We start from the raw sequence: 16,417 nt of genomic DNA on the forward strand, positions 1-16,417 counted from the left end.
CAGGTTCTTTTCCCATCCTGGCAGAGGACTAGAGACCTGATCGCCCTCAGGGATGGTGAAACAGGGGCCCCTCAGCTTGGGGGCTCCTGGCTGGGCCTGAGTGCTTCCAACCCCTTTCTCTTCTCCTGTCGCAGTGTGCTTGTATTGTAGCGAGGACTGCAGCCTTCTGGCAGGAGGTTAAGACTAGAGTGCTCTGGGGACACCTGGCTGGCTCAGTCAGAGAGTGTGCGACTTGATCTAAGGGTTGTGAGTTCAAGCCCCACACTGGGGGGAGGGATTACTTTAAAAAAAAAAAAAGAAAAAGAAAAAAATAGCGTTCTCTGGGGAATCTGATTGGACCAAGAAGGAACCTAAGATACTGGTGCTGGAGGCTCCCAAACCAGACTTCTGGCCAGAACACTCTGCAGTGGAAAACCTCAGGCCAAGCCCTTGCAGTTAGTGCCCCACTCTTAAATGTGAGCAGTGAAAGGAGCACTGTGCAGGGATCAGACCAAACAAGGCTCAGCAGATGGAGAGACACAGGCAATGCTGGGAGAAGAAGAATGCAAAACAGCTGTCACACGTTCTCAAGGGTGAGGGGAAAAGGATTGCAAACGTGGAAAAAAAGAGTATATTGTAAGAAATGAACACTCAGGAAATAATGAATGAATCCCAAAGGGAATAAAAATGACTTTTTAAAATAAAAAAATAGCAGAAATGAAAAGTAAAAGAAGGGCTGGGGGGCCTGGGTGGCTCCGTTGGTTAAGTGCCTGCCTTCCGCTCAGGTCGTGATCCTGGGGTCCTGGGATGGAGCCCTGAGTTCAGCTCCCTGCTCACTAAAGAGTCCACGTCTCCTTCTCCCTCTGCCCCTCCCTCCACTCGTGCGCGTGCTCACTCTCAAATAAATAAAATCTTTAAAAAAAAAAGGATTGAGGAAGCAGGCTCCTCCCTGAGCAGAGAGCCCTATGCGGGGCTCGATCCCAGGACCCTGGGATCACAACCTGAGTCGAAGGCAGGGGCCTTAACCCACTGAGCCACCCAGGCACCCCCCAAAAAAGACTGAGAAGATGAGAAAATCAGAGGACCAGGAGGTCCGACATCTAACTCGTGTTTTCTGTTCTCCAGAAAGAGAGTGCGGAATACAGAAGGGAGGGAATCATCACCACAGTGATAACCTCTAGTCTTGCCCCCAAATTCTAGAACAGGAGCATACGAGTTTCTAGACTGTAAAGGTCAAACGGTCAACACAGTGGGCGAGCATAGAACTCGGAATAGAAATGTGACATTTCCTGAACCAAGACAAAGTTCCTCACACTTCCAGAAAGAAATTCGCAGTCACCTTCACAAAGAGCCGGATTGGAATGGCTTCCAATTTAACAGGTGTAGGTGGATTCTAGAAGGCAGTGGGGAGCACTCGCACAATCCTCAGGGAGAATTGTTTCCAGCCGAGCATTCTGTAAACCCCGGCACCCTGTGAATCAAGTGAGAACAAAAACAGTCAGATGTGGAAGGTTTCAAACACTTCCATCCCCCCTGCTTAGGAAGCTACTTGCAAGAAGTTTTCTAGCGAGAAAAAGGGAGAAATTGAAGCCAGGCAGAGTAAGGTCTCACACTGGTGAGAATTGAAGGGAGTCTCTAGGACACCAAGGAGGGGAGACCTCAGGACGGCATCTGCGCAGCGGGCACGGGGAGAGCCAGTCAGGATTGGAAGGCGCAGGACTGTCTCTGGGAAGACAGTGGAGAGAATGTCTCATGCTGGTGGACATCCTAAGAGGGGCCGTGGGTGGCAGAGGGCATGGCGTTAGTCATGATGCCATATAAAACTAAGCAAACAGAAACAAAACAGTCACTCTCGGAAAAAAAAAAACAACCAAATTATGCAGGAAAAGAAATCATTACTTGGCACATTTCTCAGCTATGAATAGTATTTACGGAGTGAAGACTTCAGGGTAAATACTGAAGATGGGCCCCACAGTGGAAGTCCGTGGGTAAGGCGACAGAAGCATCTGGAACAGCTGTATGGGAAGTACATACTAAAGTAATTGGCTGGAAAGAATGAAATTAGTTCCTATAGAGAGTAAGACATGGGGGGAGGCGGGTGCTGGTTGGTTTTTGTTTGTTTTTAATTACGTTGTTGAGTTCTGCAGCTGGACAGTGAGTACATATAAAGCTGTAAGACCAGTAAGAACAGAGACACTGGTTTAAACAGTATCATCTGGTTAACCTTTTTATTGATGGGTTCAAATTTTTAGCTGCAGCAAAGAGCTAGTCCAGAATCCTGATTCTGCAGAAGATGATAGCTAAGAAAAATGCTTTGATAGGCCTCTGAGAATTGCAGAATTGATGACCTGTGCTGGTCTGAGCTGCCTTTTCTCTTCCCTGTCTAGATTATCCTCTTGACTTGAACCACAGTGAAACCTTCCTACAAACCACAACGTTTCTTCCTGAAGACTTCACCTACTTTGCAAACCATACCTGCCCCGAGAGGCTCCCTTCCATGAGTGAGTACAGTGCCCCTGCTTTTCAGACTGAAGTGTCTGGTTTTGTTTTGTTTTGTTTTATTAAAATGAAAGAGAGAGTGTTCTCGATCTCTCAGGATGCCTCCCCTATGTGGAGAATAGAATGCCTTCCTGCCGTTGGAAACAGGGATTACAAAAGCTACTTGTGTCCTGACCCTTCTTCAGCCCTTCTGCAAGGTTGCCTCTGTTCCTGGTGTCATTTTCTACCATATTTCTCAGTCTTCCCTTTGCATGTACCCCCTCCTTGATGACTTGGGGCCTGTTAGGATGTCCTCGAGAAAGTACAGGCAACCAGCTTTATCTTTTAGTATAAATCCCGTGCTGATTATACCTTGTTTGGTAATGTGGATGAACGTGACTTTCTCCAAGCATTGGTTCAGGATTCTGTGGTCTTGTCCTTTCATTCTTGCCGTCTCCTGTATAATCTAAAGCAACGGCAGTAAGTCCTTCTATATTTTCCGTGCCTTTGGGCTTTTTACACAGGCCCCCTTCGCTTAAGTCAGTGATGACGAGTATTTGGGGTCAGGGCCGCATCACTCGGGATCATTGAGTGAATCAGGGCCCTGTGTCTGTTTTTACCTCTGGAGCACACAGAGAGGCTCCAAGTTCAGCCACACTCTTTCCTCCTTCCTCTTTGAGAAGTTCAGCTGCCGTTCTACGGAGTCTTAATTTCTCAACTTGCTGCTTTACGCAGCGCTAGTGATGAGCTGAAATGCAGGGAGTTGGCAAGCAGGGGAAGGGCTTCCCATCGCGGTGAAGAACACAGTCAGCTGGACAAAAGCACTGACCCTCCCTAGAGAGTGAAACCTTGGTCATACGGGGAAAATGTGCTGTCACTTTCTGGCCTCTTAATTCTTTTTCTCCCCCCCCCAACCACTCTCTGTTTAGAGGGCCCAATAGACATAAACATGAGCGAAATCGCAATGGATGACATCCATGAAATCTTCTCTAAAGACCCAGCCATCAAGCTTGGAGGTCACTGGAAGCCTTCAGATTGCATGCCTCGATGGAAGGTAGGGTGTGGGGCCGTGCCCGAGGTGCTGGGAGGCCCGCCCAGCCTTGCAGTCCTTCCAAGCCACCATGGGATTCACAGACTGTGATAATTCGTAATTTGCACCCTATGACCTGTTGCAAAGTATCTGCATTTGATGGCAACACTTCGGAGGCATGGGTTTCCCTAAGGACACTGTAGCCCCAGAAACGTGCATCGTTCCTATGACTGTGCAGGGCCCTTTTGTCTTTATAGGAATACTGGCTAAGCGAGGGGGAGGGTTGGTAGGTCTCTTGGGCCACATTGGTAAAAGTCGTCTTCACAAACTCACTGCTTCGCGCCTCGTCCGGCATTGTTGCTCTGAGTTCAGTGCAACAGAGAGCGGAGCTCCCCAGCCCAGCATTGACAGTTGCTTAGTGGTTTTCTGCATGACGGTGGTCAGGAGGCCTCAGTGTGGACCTGGCCCCTGACACTGGCCTGCGTCCGTCCATTCTGGTAACAACTATTTGTTCAAGTGCGGCTTCTGTGCCCGTCGTGCAGTGAGCAAGGCAGATCTGGACTAGATGGGCATTTCCAGCCCATCACTGGGATGTAATATCTACTTAATGACCAGCATTTTTTTAAAAAAGTATATATATAAAAGATATATGTCAAAGTGTACTGCATGTTGTAAGGGAAGTACTGTCTTGTGGAGTCCATTTTAGTTGTGTGCTCATATCTGTGGGCACGTGTGTGCGGGTCATGGTGTAGAATGAGTGTGTGCGTCTGGGTTCTGGTTAGAGTGACTCATTCAGCGGGCCGAAGGTGTACGCAGTGTGGTGCGTGCTTACAAGGGTCCGCCTGCCGGCATAGCTCTCCATGTAGTGGAGGTCGCGGATAAGGCAGCCTTCCAGAACACCCCAGGAGCTAGCTGGTCACCGATTCTGTGGCAGGGTCCTGCCGCAAAGCTGATGTTGTGGGCATTAACGGCCTGTTGTGCGGTGACCCTCTCCAGGTGGCGATCCTCATCCCTTTCCGCAACCGCCACGAGCACCTCCCGGTCCTGCTCAGGCACCTAATCCCCATGCTTCAGCGGCAGCGCCTGCGGTTCGCGTTCTACGTGGTCGAGCAGGTGAGTGGCCCGTCCTGCTCTTTCTGAGACAGCGGTTCAGGGTGGTTTCGGCCAATCCGCCTTGGCGGATAGAGCCGGTGAAACTGAACTCTTGGGACTGAGTCCCCCCAGAGGTGAAAGGGGAGCAGAGAGCAGCTCCGGGCTTCTGGCTGGGGTATTACTCAGCACCTGCAGACTTGATTGAATCCAGGATGGAACTTTGTTTACCCTCGAACAAAGGCCCCTTGTAAAGTGGTTTAGCCAGAGGTGCGTGGGTGGTATCTTGGGTCTCCAGACCCAGGAAATTTCCCTTAAGATAAGGAGCTGTGGGGAGAAATGGCCGTATTGTTCTTTATGGGGCCAGATACTCCAAAGGCCCAAGAGGTTGAATGCCTGCTCTTACAACAGCGTGGGAGAGAGGAGCCTGGGCCCGTTACCCTTCTTATTTCTAAGGAAATTGAGGCCAGATGTCAAGTGGCTTACGAGGCAGTGATGAGCCTGCGGGCCAGGCCCCGCTCTGGCCAGGTCATCTGTCCCAGTCGGGTTCACGAAGCTCTCCTTTAGGCTGTGCTGAGGCAGTGAAGATGTTGCTCCATGAGTCCTTTTAAAAAGACAGTTCTGCTTCTTTTAGGTTGGCACCCAGCCCTTTAATCGAGCCATGCTTTTCAACGTCGGTTTTCAAGAAGCAATGAAGGATCTGGACTGGGACTGTCTTATTTTTCATGACGTGGATCACATACCAGAAAGCGATCGGAACTACTATGGATGCGGGCAGATGCCCAGGCACTTTGCAACGAAGTTGGACAAGTATATGTATCTGTGAGTATCATTTCCTCCGGAAGAGGTTGACTCTAAAGGTGCTGCGAGACGCAAAGATGGCAAAATCTTGTTAGCTCTGCCCCAGCGTGCGGCGGCTGGCGGGTGGACGAAGGAGATGGAACACAGCCCTGGCGCGGGGCACTGTCAGGCAGGTAGAAGGGATGGAGCCCTGCTCCGTGTGGCCAGAGAGATGAACCTTGAAAGTGCGGCTGTGTGAAAGAAGCCAGTCACCAGAAGCCACATGTCGCATGATTGTGCTCCCGTGACTTGCCCAGAATAGGCAAATCCGTAGAAACAGAAAGAACAGCGGTTGCATCGGGTTGTGGGGAGGAGGGGGAATGAGGAGTGACCGCTAATGGGTACAAGGCTTCTTTTGAAGGTGATGAAAGGTATTAAAATGGATTGGTGTTCATGGTTGCACAACTCCACAAATATCCTAAAAACAATGGAATTGCATGCTTTTTAAATGGGTGAATCGTTTGGAATGTACAGTTATGTTTCAGTAAAGCTGTTATGAAACAAATCAGTTAGAGAAAGATGCATTTAGCCACCAAGGTCGATGTGTTTCAGCGCGAGGGAGCGTGGCGGGTGGTTGAGGGGGGTAGGCTCTGTGTCATATAGGAAGCAGTTGTCCAGTGCGGTGGTGGCCCCTGAAACCATCCTTCAATTCCCAGATGATTCAGGCTGTATGTCTCCTTTTAGGCTTCCTTACACCGAGTTCTTTGGTGGAGTGAGCGGCTTAACAGTGGAACAGTTTCGGAAGATCAATGGCTTTCCGAACGCTTTCTGGGGTTGGGGTGGAGAAGATGACGACCTGTGGAACAGGTACTCCCCTCTTCCGGTTTCCAGGGCCTTCTAGAAATGCTGCCTTAGGCTCCCCAGACAGCACCACCCAGATAGGATAGGGCGCAAGCCATGTCGGTAATGTGAAATGTTCTGGTAGCCATGTTTAAAAAGGTTAAAAAAAGAACTTTGAGATGAAATTCATTTTAACGTATTAATAAAACATGCCAATAGTGTATTTATCACACTATATCAAAAATAATATCCACCCAACATATAATCAGTATGAAATATTAATGAGGTATATACTTCACATTTATTTTTTCGCTTACTATACCTTTGAGATCTGGTATATATTTTACAGTGAAAGCACATTTCAATGAAACCTTCCCAAACCAGAGATGACGTATTAGTGACAGGAATATGCCGATTTATCTGTTCTGTTGGACAGGGCCTATATTATACAAGTCTGTGAGAATGATACTGTATTTGAGTAGTATAAACTCAACTTTTTACAGAATAAGTAAATAGTAACCTAATAAGGAACAAGTAAGCAAAACAATATCCATCTTGTACCTGTTGACTTTTTCGGTGGGCTTTAAAAAATGGAAGTTACTTGTTGCTTTAATTACAAAGTAATACTTGGCTGGTAAAATTCAGATAATAAAAGTGCATAAACCAAAGAGTATAATTCTTAATCCCTATCGCTGTGCTGTCTCGTTCCCAGGAAGCAGCTGTTTTAACGGGGCTGTTCTTTCTCTACTTCTTTGTATTCAAACACAAACAACCCAGACCTATCCCTTCTCTTCCAACCCTGTTAACATGGAGAGAACCGCTTCGTTATCTTTAACAATTGCACGGCATTCCTTTATGGAGATGCACGATATTTTATTTTAACCCTTTCCTGTTAATGAGCATTGTTTATAGTTTCAAACATCCTTGTTCATGTGTGCAAATATTTCTTCAGAATTAATTCCTAGCTGTGGAACTACAAAGTCAAGTAAATGCTCTTTTACATTAAAATAGTTACCAGAATTTCCCTCCAAAAGTGATCACAGAAAGATTCCAAGCAGCCGTGCGTCAACATTCCCGCTTTCTCACATTACTGCCCACGTTGGTTATAGACAAGCTTTTATGTTTTGCCACATTTCAGCCCTTGGCTGCTGTACTGGACAAAAGAGCTCCAGATAATTCTTTCTCAATATGAGAGGTAAAAATGGCATCTCATCCCCTTAATTTGGGTTTCTTAGGAACCTAGTAAAGATGAACAGCTTTTCCATAAACGTAACTGGTTTGACCGGTTGAACTCCCCCCAGGACATCTGTCATAATTCTCCACTCGTGCTCTCCCCAGCTCAGCAGGAGCCCCCAGGCGCAGGAACGGGGGAGCTGGTTCTCCCCAGTGCCCTGCACCCTCTAGACCTCTATGTATTTACCAAACCGGAGAGAGAACACATTTCCCAAAACAAAAGGAGAGTATTAATTTGGAGTCAAAAGGAGGATGTTGAAATGATACTCTGCCAAGTTTTAAAATAGTGATGACGACCATGGATTCCGTGTTGATATCCAGAGTCTGCCTCCATGTGCTACTTCTTACAGCCCTGTCAAAGTGTCCAGCAAATCCAGCTTGTGAAATCCTGTCTTTATCACATGAAGGATAAGTAACCGGACACCTCCTTAAGTTCTGCTTTCCTCCTAGTGTTGTGAAGTTTTACATGGAGATCAGAGGATGTCATACAAATTAGTTCGTCTCCCTGACGATGGGGGAGTAGACAATCATTAAAGTTCATAAGCAGGGACAACACAGTGCAACTCGGACTTCACTGACTTGCTTTGTGGTAGGCTGTGGACAGGAAAGGTGCTGCCCGCCAGGGAGAAAAGCACTTTTGCTAGGACCCAGACAAGCCGGCAGAGGGAGCGTACGTGTGTACTCACCTGCGGGGGAATGTTCACTGTTGCCCCGGCCCTGAGAGCCTGTGTCACACCTTACTCCCAAGAATTTTGAATTCCTTTTGCCTTTTAAAACGTTTTGGTATCGTAGACCTCTTTTCTAAAACTGTGAACTTACCCAGGGTGGCTGGGCGATTGAACATTCAGATGGAGAAGAAGTTCTGCTGTTCAGCCTGGGGTTTTTCAACCTTGGCATGGGTGTGGTGGTCTGGGGTACTTGAACATGGAATCTGAAAGACCAATGTCTTTGTCTGGGGCAGAGTACAGAATGCAGGCTACTCTGTGAGCCGGCCAGAAGGTGACACCGGGAAGTACAAGTCTATTCCTCATCACCACCGAGGAGAAGTCCAATTTCTTGGAAGGTTGGTGCAGTTTGTTTGTTGTTCTTGCACGTAATCCTCTATACTTCGCATTTGCAGGTGTCCCAGAGCATATCGTACTCAACCCTCATCTTACTCCCCACCTTCTCTCCATGGTCCTGGTCGGGCTGCGTTGCAGTTTCTAGATAGGTTTTCGTGTACCTATGAGGCGGGCATTTGTGTGAAAGCAGATTATCGGTTAACAGGTAGATCACAGATCTTGGAAGGAAATCACTCATTTGGCCTCTTAAGCTTCATCGTCTCCTCTGTAGCCTTCAGGGAGTTGGAGGAAGATCCACTCAGTTAAAGTTCCGTGTAGCTACACTGACAAGGCAAAGCAGAGTTGGCTCCCCTTTCCGTGGGCTCCAGTTCGGGAAGGGTACCCCTGAGCTTCTGTTCATGTGCGCGCGCTTGATCAGGAAGTTCCATTCTGGACTCACTGGGGCATGTGGATGGAGAGACAGCTCTGTGTTGAGTGAGTGCCTTTGTGTCTTGCTCACGGGGAGGAGGACTGCTCTCCGGACCACCGGTTCTGATTGCACGAACTCTGTTGTCAGGGGAGTGAGAGGGCACCGAATGCAGACCTGACCTTGCTCACCTGGTGTATTTTTAATATCTTACCTCCCGCTTCCCCGTTCATGACCTTACCTTGGGCCAACCATTGAACAACAGAAGCCTTGGTTTCCTTGTTTGCTTAAGGAGCGGTGCATTAAATGAAATGAGGTCATAAATAAAGCCCCTGGCATGAAATAGGAGGGGTCTCTAATAATAGCCTTCAGCAGGGGGCAGTTGGGAGGGGTGGGCTTGTCCCCGGCCGTGTGATGCCGGAGAGCTGCCCTGGGGCTGTCCTGCTCTGTCCTCCGCCCTGAGGGCGTTGGGCCCTCACTCAGAGCCGCCCTCTCTTCTCTGCTCAAACAGGTACGCTCTGCTGCGCAAGTCCAAAGAACGGCAAGGGCTGGACGGCCTCAACAACTTGAACTACTTTGCAAACATCACATACGACGCCTTGTATAAAAACATTACTGTCAACTTGACACCCGAGCTGGCTCAGGTGACCGAGTACTGAGATGAGGAGAGAACCTACGTTTGCTTTACCCACCGCCACCAAGAAAGCAGCCTGGGGAGAGGTCTTGGGGCTCTGCACAGGAAGAGAATAGAAATACAGCGTCTGGTGAAGGGTCACAGGGTTCGAGGAGAAAATGTGAACAGAGTACACGCACACAACGCCTTCGCTGTGGCTGGGACCATCCTTCATCAGGACTGGCTTTCTGTTTTCACAAGGCGGACGTCGGTCCCGCTGCTCTTCTCCCCCGGTCTAGAACCCCAGCGTCCCGTCCCTGCCAGGATCTCCAGGATAGGAACCGACATCCGCCGGGGTCCCCGCGCCGAGCCTGTTGCTACGAATGGCCTTTGGAGCTTCTCGGCCTTCAGAGCAAAGAGGCAACCCCACCACAGGGCAGCTGTGTTTTAGGAAGAGCAAGTGAAACTCCACACACCATTCTTCTCCATCTCTGGTGTTCTCTTTGGTTTCAATTTTCTTTCTTTTTTTTTTTTTTTAATTACCTGCTTTGGGTGGGGATTGAGGGTGGGGGGAGGGAGTGGGGAAGATAAATAGACCTATAACAATCACTTCTTGAAGAAGTATAATTGTAAATAAGCCATGTAAAATGCCTTTTTTAAATTTAATTTTCTAGCTGGCTCCAATTCAAACAGGATTTATATATTAGATCACTCACTTGGTTGGCAAATGCAGGGACTCAGTTAAAATGCAGTAGAAGGCTGTCACCTCCCAGATTTCTATCACTTTGGAGGGGAGTGGGTATAGGGCATGTCACAAACAGATGGGGACAGTCCAGTCTGTCACTGGTCACTGACTCCTGTCCCCTCCCTCCCTCTTCCAGAAGTCTTGCTCTTGACTTTGCTGTGGACTCTGTCTTCCCTGTTGGGCACATATGCTCTCATCCCAGTCTTCTGCTACACAGGACCTCTCCCTGCTCAAAGCAGACCCCTTCAGGGGGCCTCCTGTGCACACACCCCTGGATCTCTGGACTTTTTTGTCCTTTCATCACCGAGAGTGGTGGGGTCAGGTGGGTGGGTTTTCTGCCTCTTCTCCCCCCCCCCTTTTTTTTTGCTCTTATGGAACTTGGCCGCAATTCCTGAAATCTGTGCCTAAATTATCAACTAGCTTCAGTGATTCCTCTGAATTTTTCCCTTTTTGGTTTCTGGGAAGATTCTTCGTCAACATTGTGAACTAGTTCATAGAACTGATGAGCGATGGACTGAAGAAGGCAGCCAGGGAACAGGTGACACTTGTGTGCTGTGGCTCAGCTGGGGGCCGGGGGAGCCCGGTCAGAGCTGTGTGGGTAGACAGACAGAGCTCCCGGATGCCAGGACCCAAGCCTGAGTGCTGGGTTCACACCTCATGCACTTCTTGAAGTTAGATTCTAAATTGCCCTTGAAGTTGTGCCTCTCTGTTTTTCCCTGAGCCACATCCCTCCATCCATAGTCCCTCTTGGTTTCTGTAGGATTCTGAAAAATGCCAGTCTTTTCCTCTCCTTTTCCATAAAGCATATTTATATATTGTGATTAGGAGTACTTTCTGAAAAGTACTTCATATTTTTTTTAATTGCCTTGTTTGCCTTCAACTTCCTTAATTTTCATGGTTTACATGGATGTGTGTGTAGGGATATATTTGTGTATATACGTGTGGGTTGGGGTTTTCACCGTTGCATGTGTTGGTTCCGTGGACATATGATCCCCACAGGCTGTGGGAGTGATTGGCCAGGCCTTGTTTTTTGTTCATGCTTTTGTTCTTTTGAAGAATAGAGCGGTGTTGTAGAAAACCAGCTGCATTACAAAGCTCTTATCGGCTCTTATGAGAGAGCAGGCTGCTGCCCTTGAAGATGCTGGTAAGTCGTATCACGTGTTTTAAAAGAACGTTGAGCATCTCATGCTATAAAAGACCTTCATGAGGGAACAGTACACACAGGAGCTCACTTGGTTTTCCTTTGAAGTCTGATGCCCAGAGCAATAAAGATTTCTTTCCCCTTTTCTCCCACCTCCCCTCAGGCCTGTGTGCTGGCCTCGACTCTGCCCCTCCTCCTGTCCTCTCTCAGCCCCGAAGGCCATGAGCGGCTTTCAGTGGGACACAGCCATGATGTCATTTGGAAGAATTTGCCAGCACGGAGCGATCCTTGGTTAAGGATGCCGTGTGTGTACACGGCCGTGTAGTAAAATGGTCTTGTTCGAAGCTTTTCACGAACATACCAAGAACAAAACGTTGGCAAAACGCCACCCAGCTGATTTTAAAAAGAAAACGCCGATTTGAGGCCAAAAGGAAGGTGTCTTTTCAATCCTTGAGGTAGGGTCACTGAAATTACTTTGCGATCAAGTGTGAGTTTGTCTTATTAGTGGAGACACCCTCCTGTGCACCGCCCCGTCGTTCACCCGCCAAGCTGTCGTGTGGGAAACGTGGAAGTTACAGACAGCCAGGCCCGTGAGCTGTTAGTGGTGTGAGATTCTCATGTTTAACAAAAAAAAAAAAAAAAAGAAAAGGATAATAAGAACCAAATGTGACCTTGTGCGTATTTTGGCAGCTGAAATTCTTTCAAGGCTACTGATGGGTGACCTGTTCCGTCAGTCCCGTCTCAGCTGCGTGCAGGGAAACGTTTGTCCTTTCACGCCGTTTTTCTGAGCGAGGAGTTAACTGCAAAAATACTCCTTTTGACGTGACAGGGGCTCCTGTTGGAGCTCCTCTGTTTACCACAGTCACGAGTAGCTGAGCGACAGCCACCTGTCCCGATTGTGCCCGCTCTCCGTGGACGATGGCATTGAACGTAGCTAGCTTCCTTCCGTCACGATGTTCTTTTTGAGCTTGCTCTTATGTTTTAAGAGGTGCCAGGGGTACATTTTTGCACTGAAATCTAAAGATGTTTTAAAAACACTTTTCACAGAAATAGTCCTTTGTCATTACATTATTTACTCATGTGTTTGTACATTTTTGTATGTTAATTTATGGATGATTTTTTCAGTAAAAAATACATATTCAAGAACCAAACCTTGGTGGTCCTCTTTCTTTGCCTAGAACAGTCTGGCTTCTAGGAGGCCTTTCCCCTCCTTTTCTCACGGAGTTCAGCGTCTATGTGGTCCTTCAAGCAGCTTGCGGCTTCCACGTGGCTCGCTGGCCCCAGGGTGCTTCCGAGAAAGACTGCCCGCCTGAGCCCGGCCACCAGACCAGCTGACGGACAGCCTCAGCCGTTGGAGCAAAAGCACTAAACCCCACCGTGTGACCCAGGCGTCCTCCCACACTTGGGTTTTCTTTCCAGAAGGGGCCCAGGAGATGCCCATCGAGTCAAACAAGACACCTGGGCAGGGAGAGGATGAGAGGAGTTGGGAGTTTGGATCCAGAAGTTCCTCTGGGGTCTGTCCAGGGTTTGCTGTTGCCTGGTTCCACTTGGAGACTATGATCAAAGCTTCTGTTCGTTGAATGTTTACCACTCACTGGTATTTACTGAATGTAAAGTTTTGTGTCCAGGTGCTAGGAATATAATGATTAGCAAAAAGGACAGGGTCAGTGGCCTCATAGAACTTACTGTCCTCTTTCCCCACAGCCCCAGTGAAGGGTATGATTAAAATTACAACTGGGGCGCCTGGGTGGCACAGCTGGTTAAGCGTCCGACTCTTAATTTTGGCTTGCGTCACGGTCTCAGGGTTCTGGGATCAAGCCCTCCATCTTGGGCTCCCCAGTGTCCCTCCCCACTCCCCAGAAAAGAAAAATACAATCTTTTTTTTTTTTTAATTAACAACCACAAAGAGTGCTGCAAAGGACATGGCTGCTGACCACAGGCATATGGCGTGGAAGGGGTCCCTGGCGGGAGGTCAGTGAACGGTGGGGTTGTGGGACCAGCAGGTTACCAGGCGAGCTGCAGGACAGAATACTGCTGGGCCAGTGCAAGGGATGAAGGGCTGCCCCGGCAGCAAGGTGGATGAGGCAGAATGCCTGGTGGGGCCCGTGTGCCAGGGTAAGGAGGTTGGGTTTTATCCTTAGAGCAGTGTGACCTCGAGAGTTGCCACCAGCAGGGGCTGTGTGATGTCACTAAACGTAATCTTACTGGATGGCTCGGGCTGCAGAGAAGCAAAGGAGAAGGAGGGGGACCAGGTTAAGGGCACACAGTCACGTGGGCAAAGTATGGAGCCGGGGCTGGGGGGATGCTGAGGGAACAGGTTGCTGTTGAGATGGAGCAACCCACCTAGCTTCTGGCTTCCTCACTTGGGTTCATGGCAAGGCCATTCTGGGATGAGGGCCCTGGAATCGGACCAGGTTCCTGCGGAAGACCACAAGATCGGTTGTGAGCGTGTTGAGTTTGGGGGTTCTGAGGCCACCAAGCAGAGAGGGCAAACAGACAGTTGGGACGTACTCCAGTTGGGGACTCCACAAACAGTGGGGACCGGCGTGGATGGTGTCTGATGGCCTGGGAGACGAGCCCAGATTCAGGAGTGGATGCTGACGCCCTGGAGCGGAGTAGAGCAGCTCCCTCCAGAGAGAAGGTGGCCTTGGCCCCAGGCTGGAAGAGCTCCACTGGTAACAGCTGAGAAGCAGAGGGGGCAGGAGCAGGGCAGACAGAGGGGTAGGAGGAAGCAGCAGTGGGCAGGACAGGAAAGGGAAGGGAAGGGAAGGGAAGGGAAGGGTTCGAGGGGAGGGAGGGGTCCACAGTGCTGAGTGCAGGGAAAACATGAGGAAGGTGAGGCTCGAAACTATGGGGGCATGGGGAGGAGGGCATGGGAGAGGGCTCCACGTGGTGGGGCAGGCCACAGGGGAGGGGGCTGAGCAGGGAGGCGGTGAAGCCGTGGTGAGGGCAGCCGCCTCTCCAATCCCATGTGAAGGGGCCAGAAGAGAAGGCTGGGAGCTCAGGGAGGGTTTGGATCCCGATTCTCCTACAAGAGAAACCTGAGTGGCTTGAGCCATAGGGAGTTGGGGACCAGAGAGCGAGAGCTGAATATCCAAGAGACAGGGGCTAATTTAGCAGGAATGTTCCTGAACCACTGACAGTGGATGAGACTAAACAAAACCCGGAAGGAATTAGGAGCCCTTCCTACATCAGTTCATTTTTTTTTTTTTAAAGATTTTATTTATTTGTCAGAGAGAGAGCACGAGCGCACCAGCAGGCAGAGTGGCAGGCAGAGGCAGAGAGAGAAGCAGGCTCCCTGCCAAGCAGAGAGCCCAATGTGGGGCTTGATCCCAGGACCCTGAGATCATGACCTGAGCCGAAGGCAGAGGCTTAACCTTCTGAGCCACCCAGGCGCCCCCCCACGTCAGTTCTGATCGGCAGACACAAATAGCCCGCGAAGACCCGTGTGGCTGTTTAAAGAATCAAGGATCCCTTTCAGTAAGAAGTCACCAGAATTGATTCCTGGCATTACCACTTCATCCCCACTCAAAAAAACCAAAAACAAAAAATTAATTTGGGGGAAGTACAGTCCTAAAAATAGTAGTTCCCATTTGTTGGGGTTTGTGCCACAGGCTGTGCCAATTAGTCTTCAGCCCTGTGAGGAAGACATTGCCCCGATTTCTAGAACAAGGGTGCTTAACCCTCAGCTCTTAACATCTGGGGCCGGATCATTCTCTGTACAGGGAATGGGGGGTGGATAGCTGGACCCTTGGCATCCACCCTCTACAGACCAGTAGCAGCGCTCCTCCCTCCTCAGTCGTGACAACCAAAATTGTCACCAGACAATTGCCAAATGACCCTGGGGAGAGCAAAATCCCCTGGTGACAGCTGCAGCTCGAGAGCTGGGGAGTGAAAGCCACCAAAGCCACTGTCCGCTGGAGGTCCCAAGACCAGCGCACAGAGACAGCCGGGGTCTGCCCCGACGTGAATGCTCGGAACCCTAAGCTCCTTTGTGTGTGTGTGTGTGTGTGTGTGTGTGTGTATGTGTGTGCTCTTAAATGCCTTCTGTTTACAGACAGTTGATAAGTATTTTTATGGATAAAAAAAAAACACATGAGAACAGCCTCGCTGAGAAAGTTCGAGATCCCTCACCCTCGAATTGTGGGATTGGGTTCGTCTTGATGCCCGTCTACCTGCACACGCATATGGGGAGACGAAGACACATTTACGTTAAAGAACAACAGAAATCGTCTTGTAATTACTTGTGTTTTTTTATCCTAATATTCCGCGGAGATGGCTTCCCTGTGGCTTCTCAAAGCAAGCTTGGGGTCCCCTCGGAGAGGCATCACGGGAGCGGCACGCTAACATGCGGCATCCCCGGGCCTCCTTTACTTTGTTCCACAAGATTTCCGACTCTGAATCCTGTATTTTTACGGGTTCTTTGTTCGTCGGCTGTCAACCCCACTTAAATGTCGTCTCCATGAAGGCAGAGACCACTTTGTCCTTGCTCTTTCCCCAGTGCCAAGAACTGGCCCCAGCACGTAGTAGGTCCTCAGGAATCTCTGTTGAACGAAAACTGCCTTCTTCCTCTGAACGGTCGCGTTTATTTAACACCTTCCCTCCTGATGGACGTGGAAGTTTTCTCGGTTTTCCCCTTTTTCCACGGTCCCATCACATGCCCCACAGTGAACACCACTGTGTGTAAATCCGTGGGCCCGGATGTCACTAGGTCAACTTGAGTCTCAGAAGGGACAGGGAGTGGAGTGGTGCTGGCCAACGATAGTGCAGTTCCATTTTTGCAGGACGAAGAAGTTTTGGGGATGGGTTGCAAAATTCTGTGACTATACCCAGCGATCCGGAGCTGGGCATGTAAGAATGGTTACGATTCCACTTTCACGTGATGCATATTTTTACCACAATCTTAAAAACAATAAAATTCTGCTTATGAAGGGCATGTGGGTGGCTTGGTCAGTTGAGCATCTGGCTCTTGATTTCAGCTCAGGTCATGATCTCAGGGTCATGAGATCGAGCCCCATGTGG

General features: G+C 49.3%; 1 protein-coding gene across 1 annotated transcript in view; it reads left to right on the forward strand.

The window, feature by feature from the left end:
• The window catches only part of LOC111141506 (beta-1,4-galactosyltransferase 5), a 73,436-nt gene extending 63,409 nt beyond the window's left edge, over nt 1-10,027 (forward strand). The window contains exons 3-9 of the mRNA XM_022494110.1: nt 2,367-2,480; nt 3,387-3,511; nt 4,484-4,600; nt 5,211-5,398; nt 6,101-6,223; nt 8,391-8,492; nt 9,408-10,027. Coding sequence (XP_022349818.1) covers nt 2,367-2,480; nt 3,387-3,511; nt 4,484-4,600; nt 5,211-5,398; nt 6,101-6,223; nt 8,391-8,492; nt 9,408-9,555 — 917 coding nt within the window. The 3' untranslated portion in view covers nt 9,556-10,027. The remainder of the gene's footprint in view (nt 1-2,366; nt 2,481-3,386; nt 3,512-4,483; nt 4,601-5,210; nt 5,399-6,100; nt 6,224-8,390; nt 8,493-9,407) is intronic.
• The last annotated feature ends 6,390 nt before the right edge of the window (nt 10,028-16,417 follow it).

The sequence above is a fragment of the Enhydra lutris genome, unplaced genomic scaffold (genome assembly GCF_002288905.1).
Source record: "Enhydra lutris kenyoni isolate GAN:26980312 unplaced genomic scaffold, ASM228890v2 scaffoldscaffold6, whole genome shotgun sequence".
NCBI classification, from domain to species: Eukaryota; Metazoa; Chordata; class Mammalia; order Carnivora; family Mustelidae; genus Enhydra; species Enhydra lutris.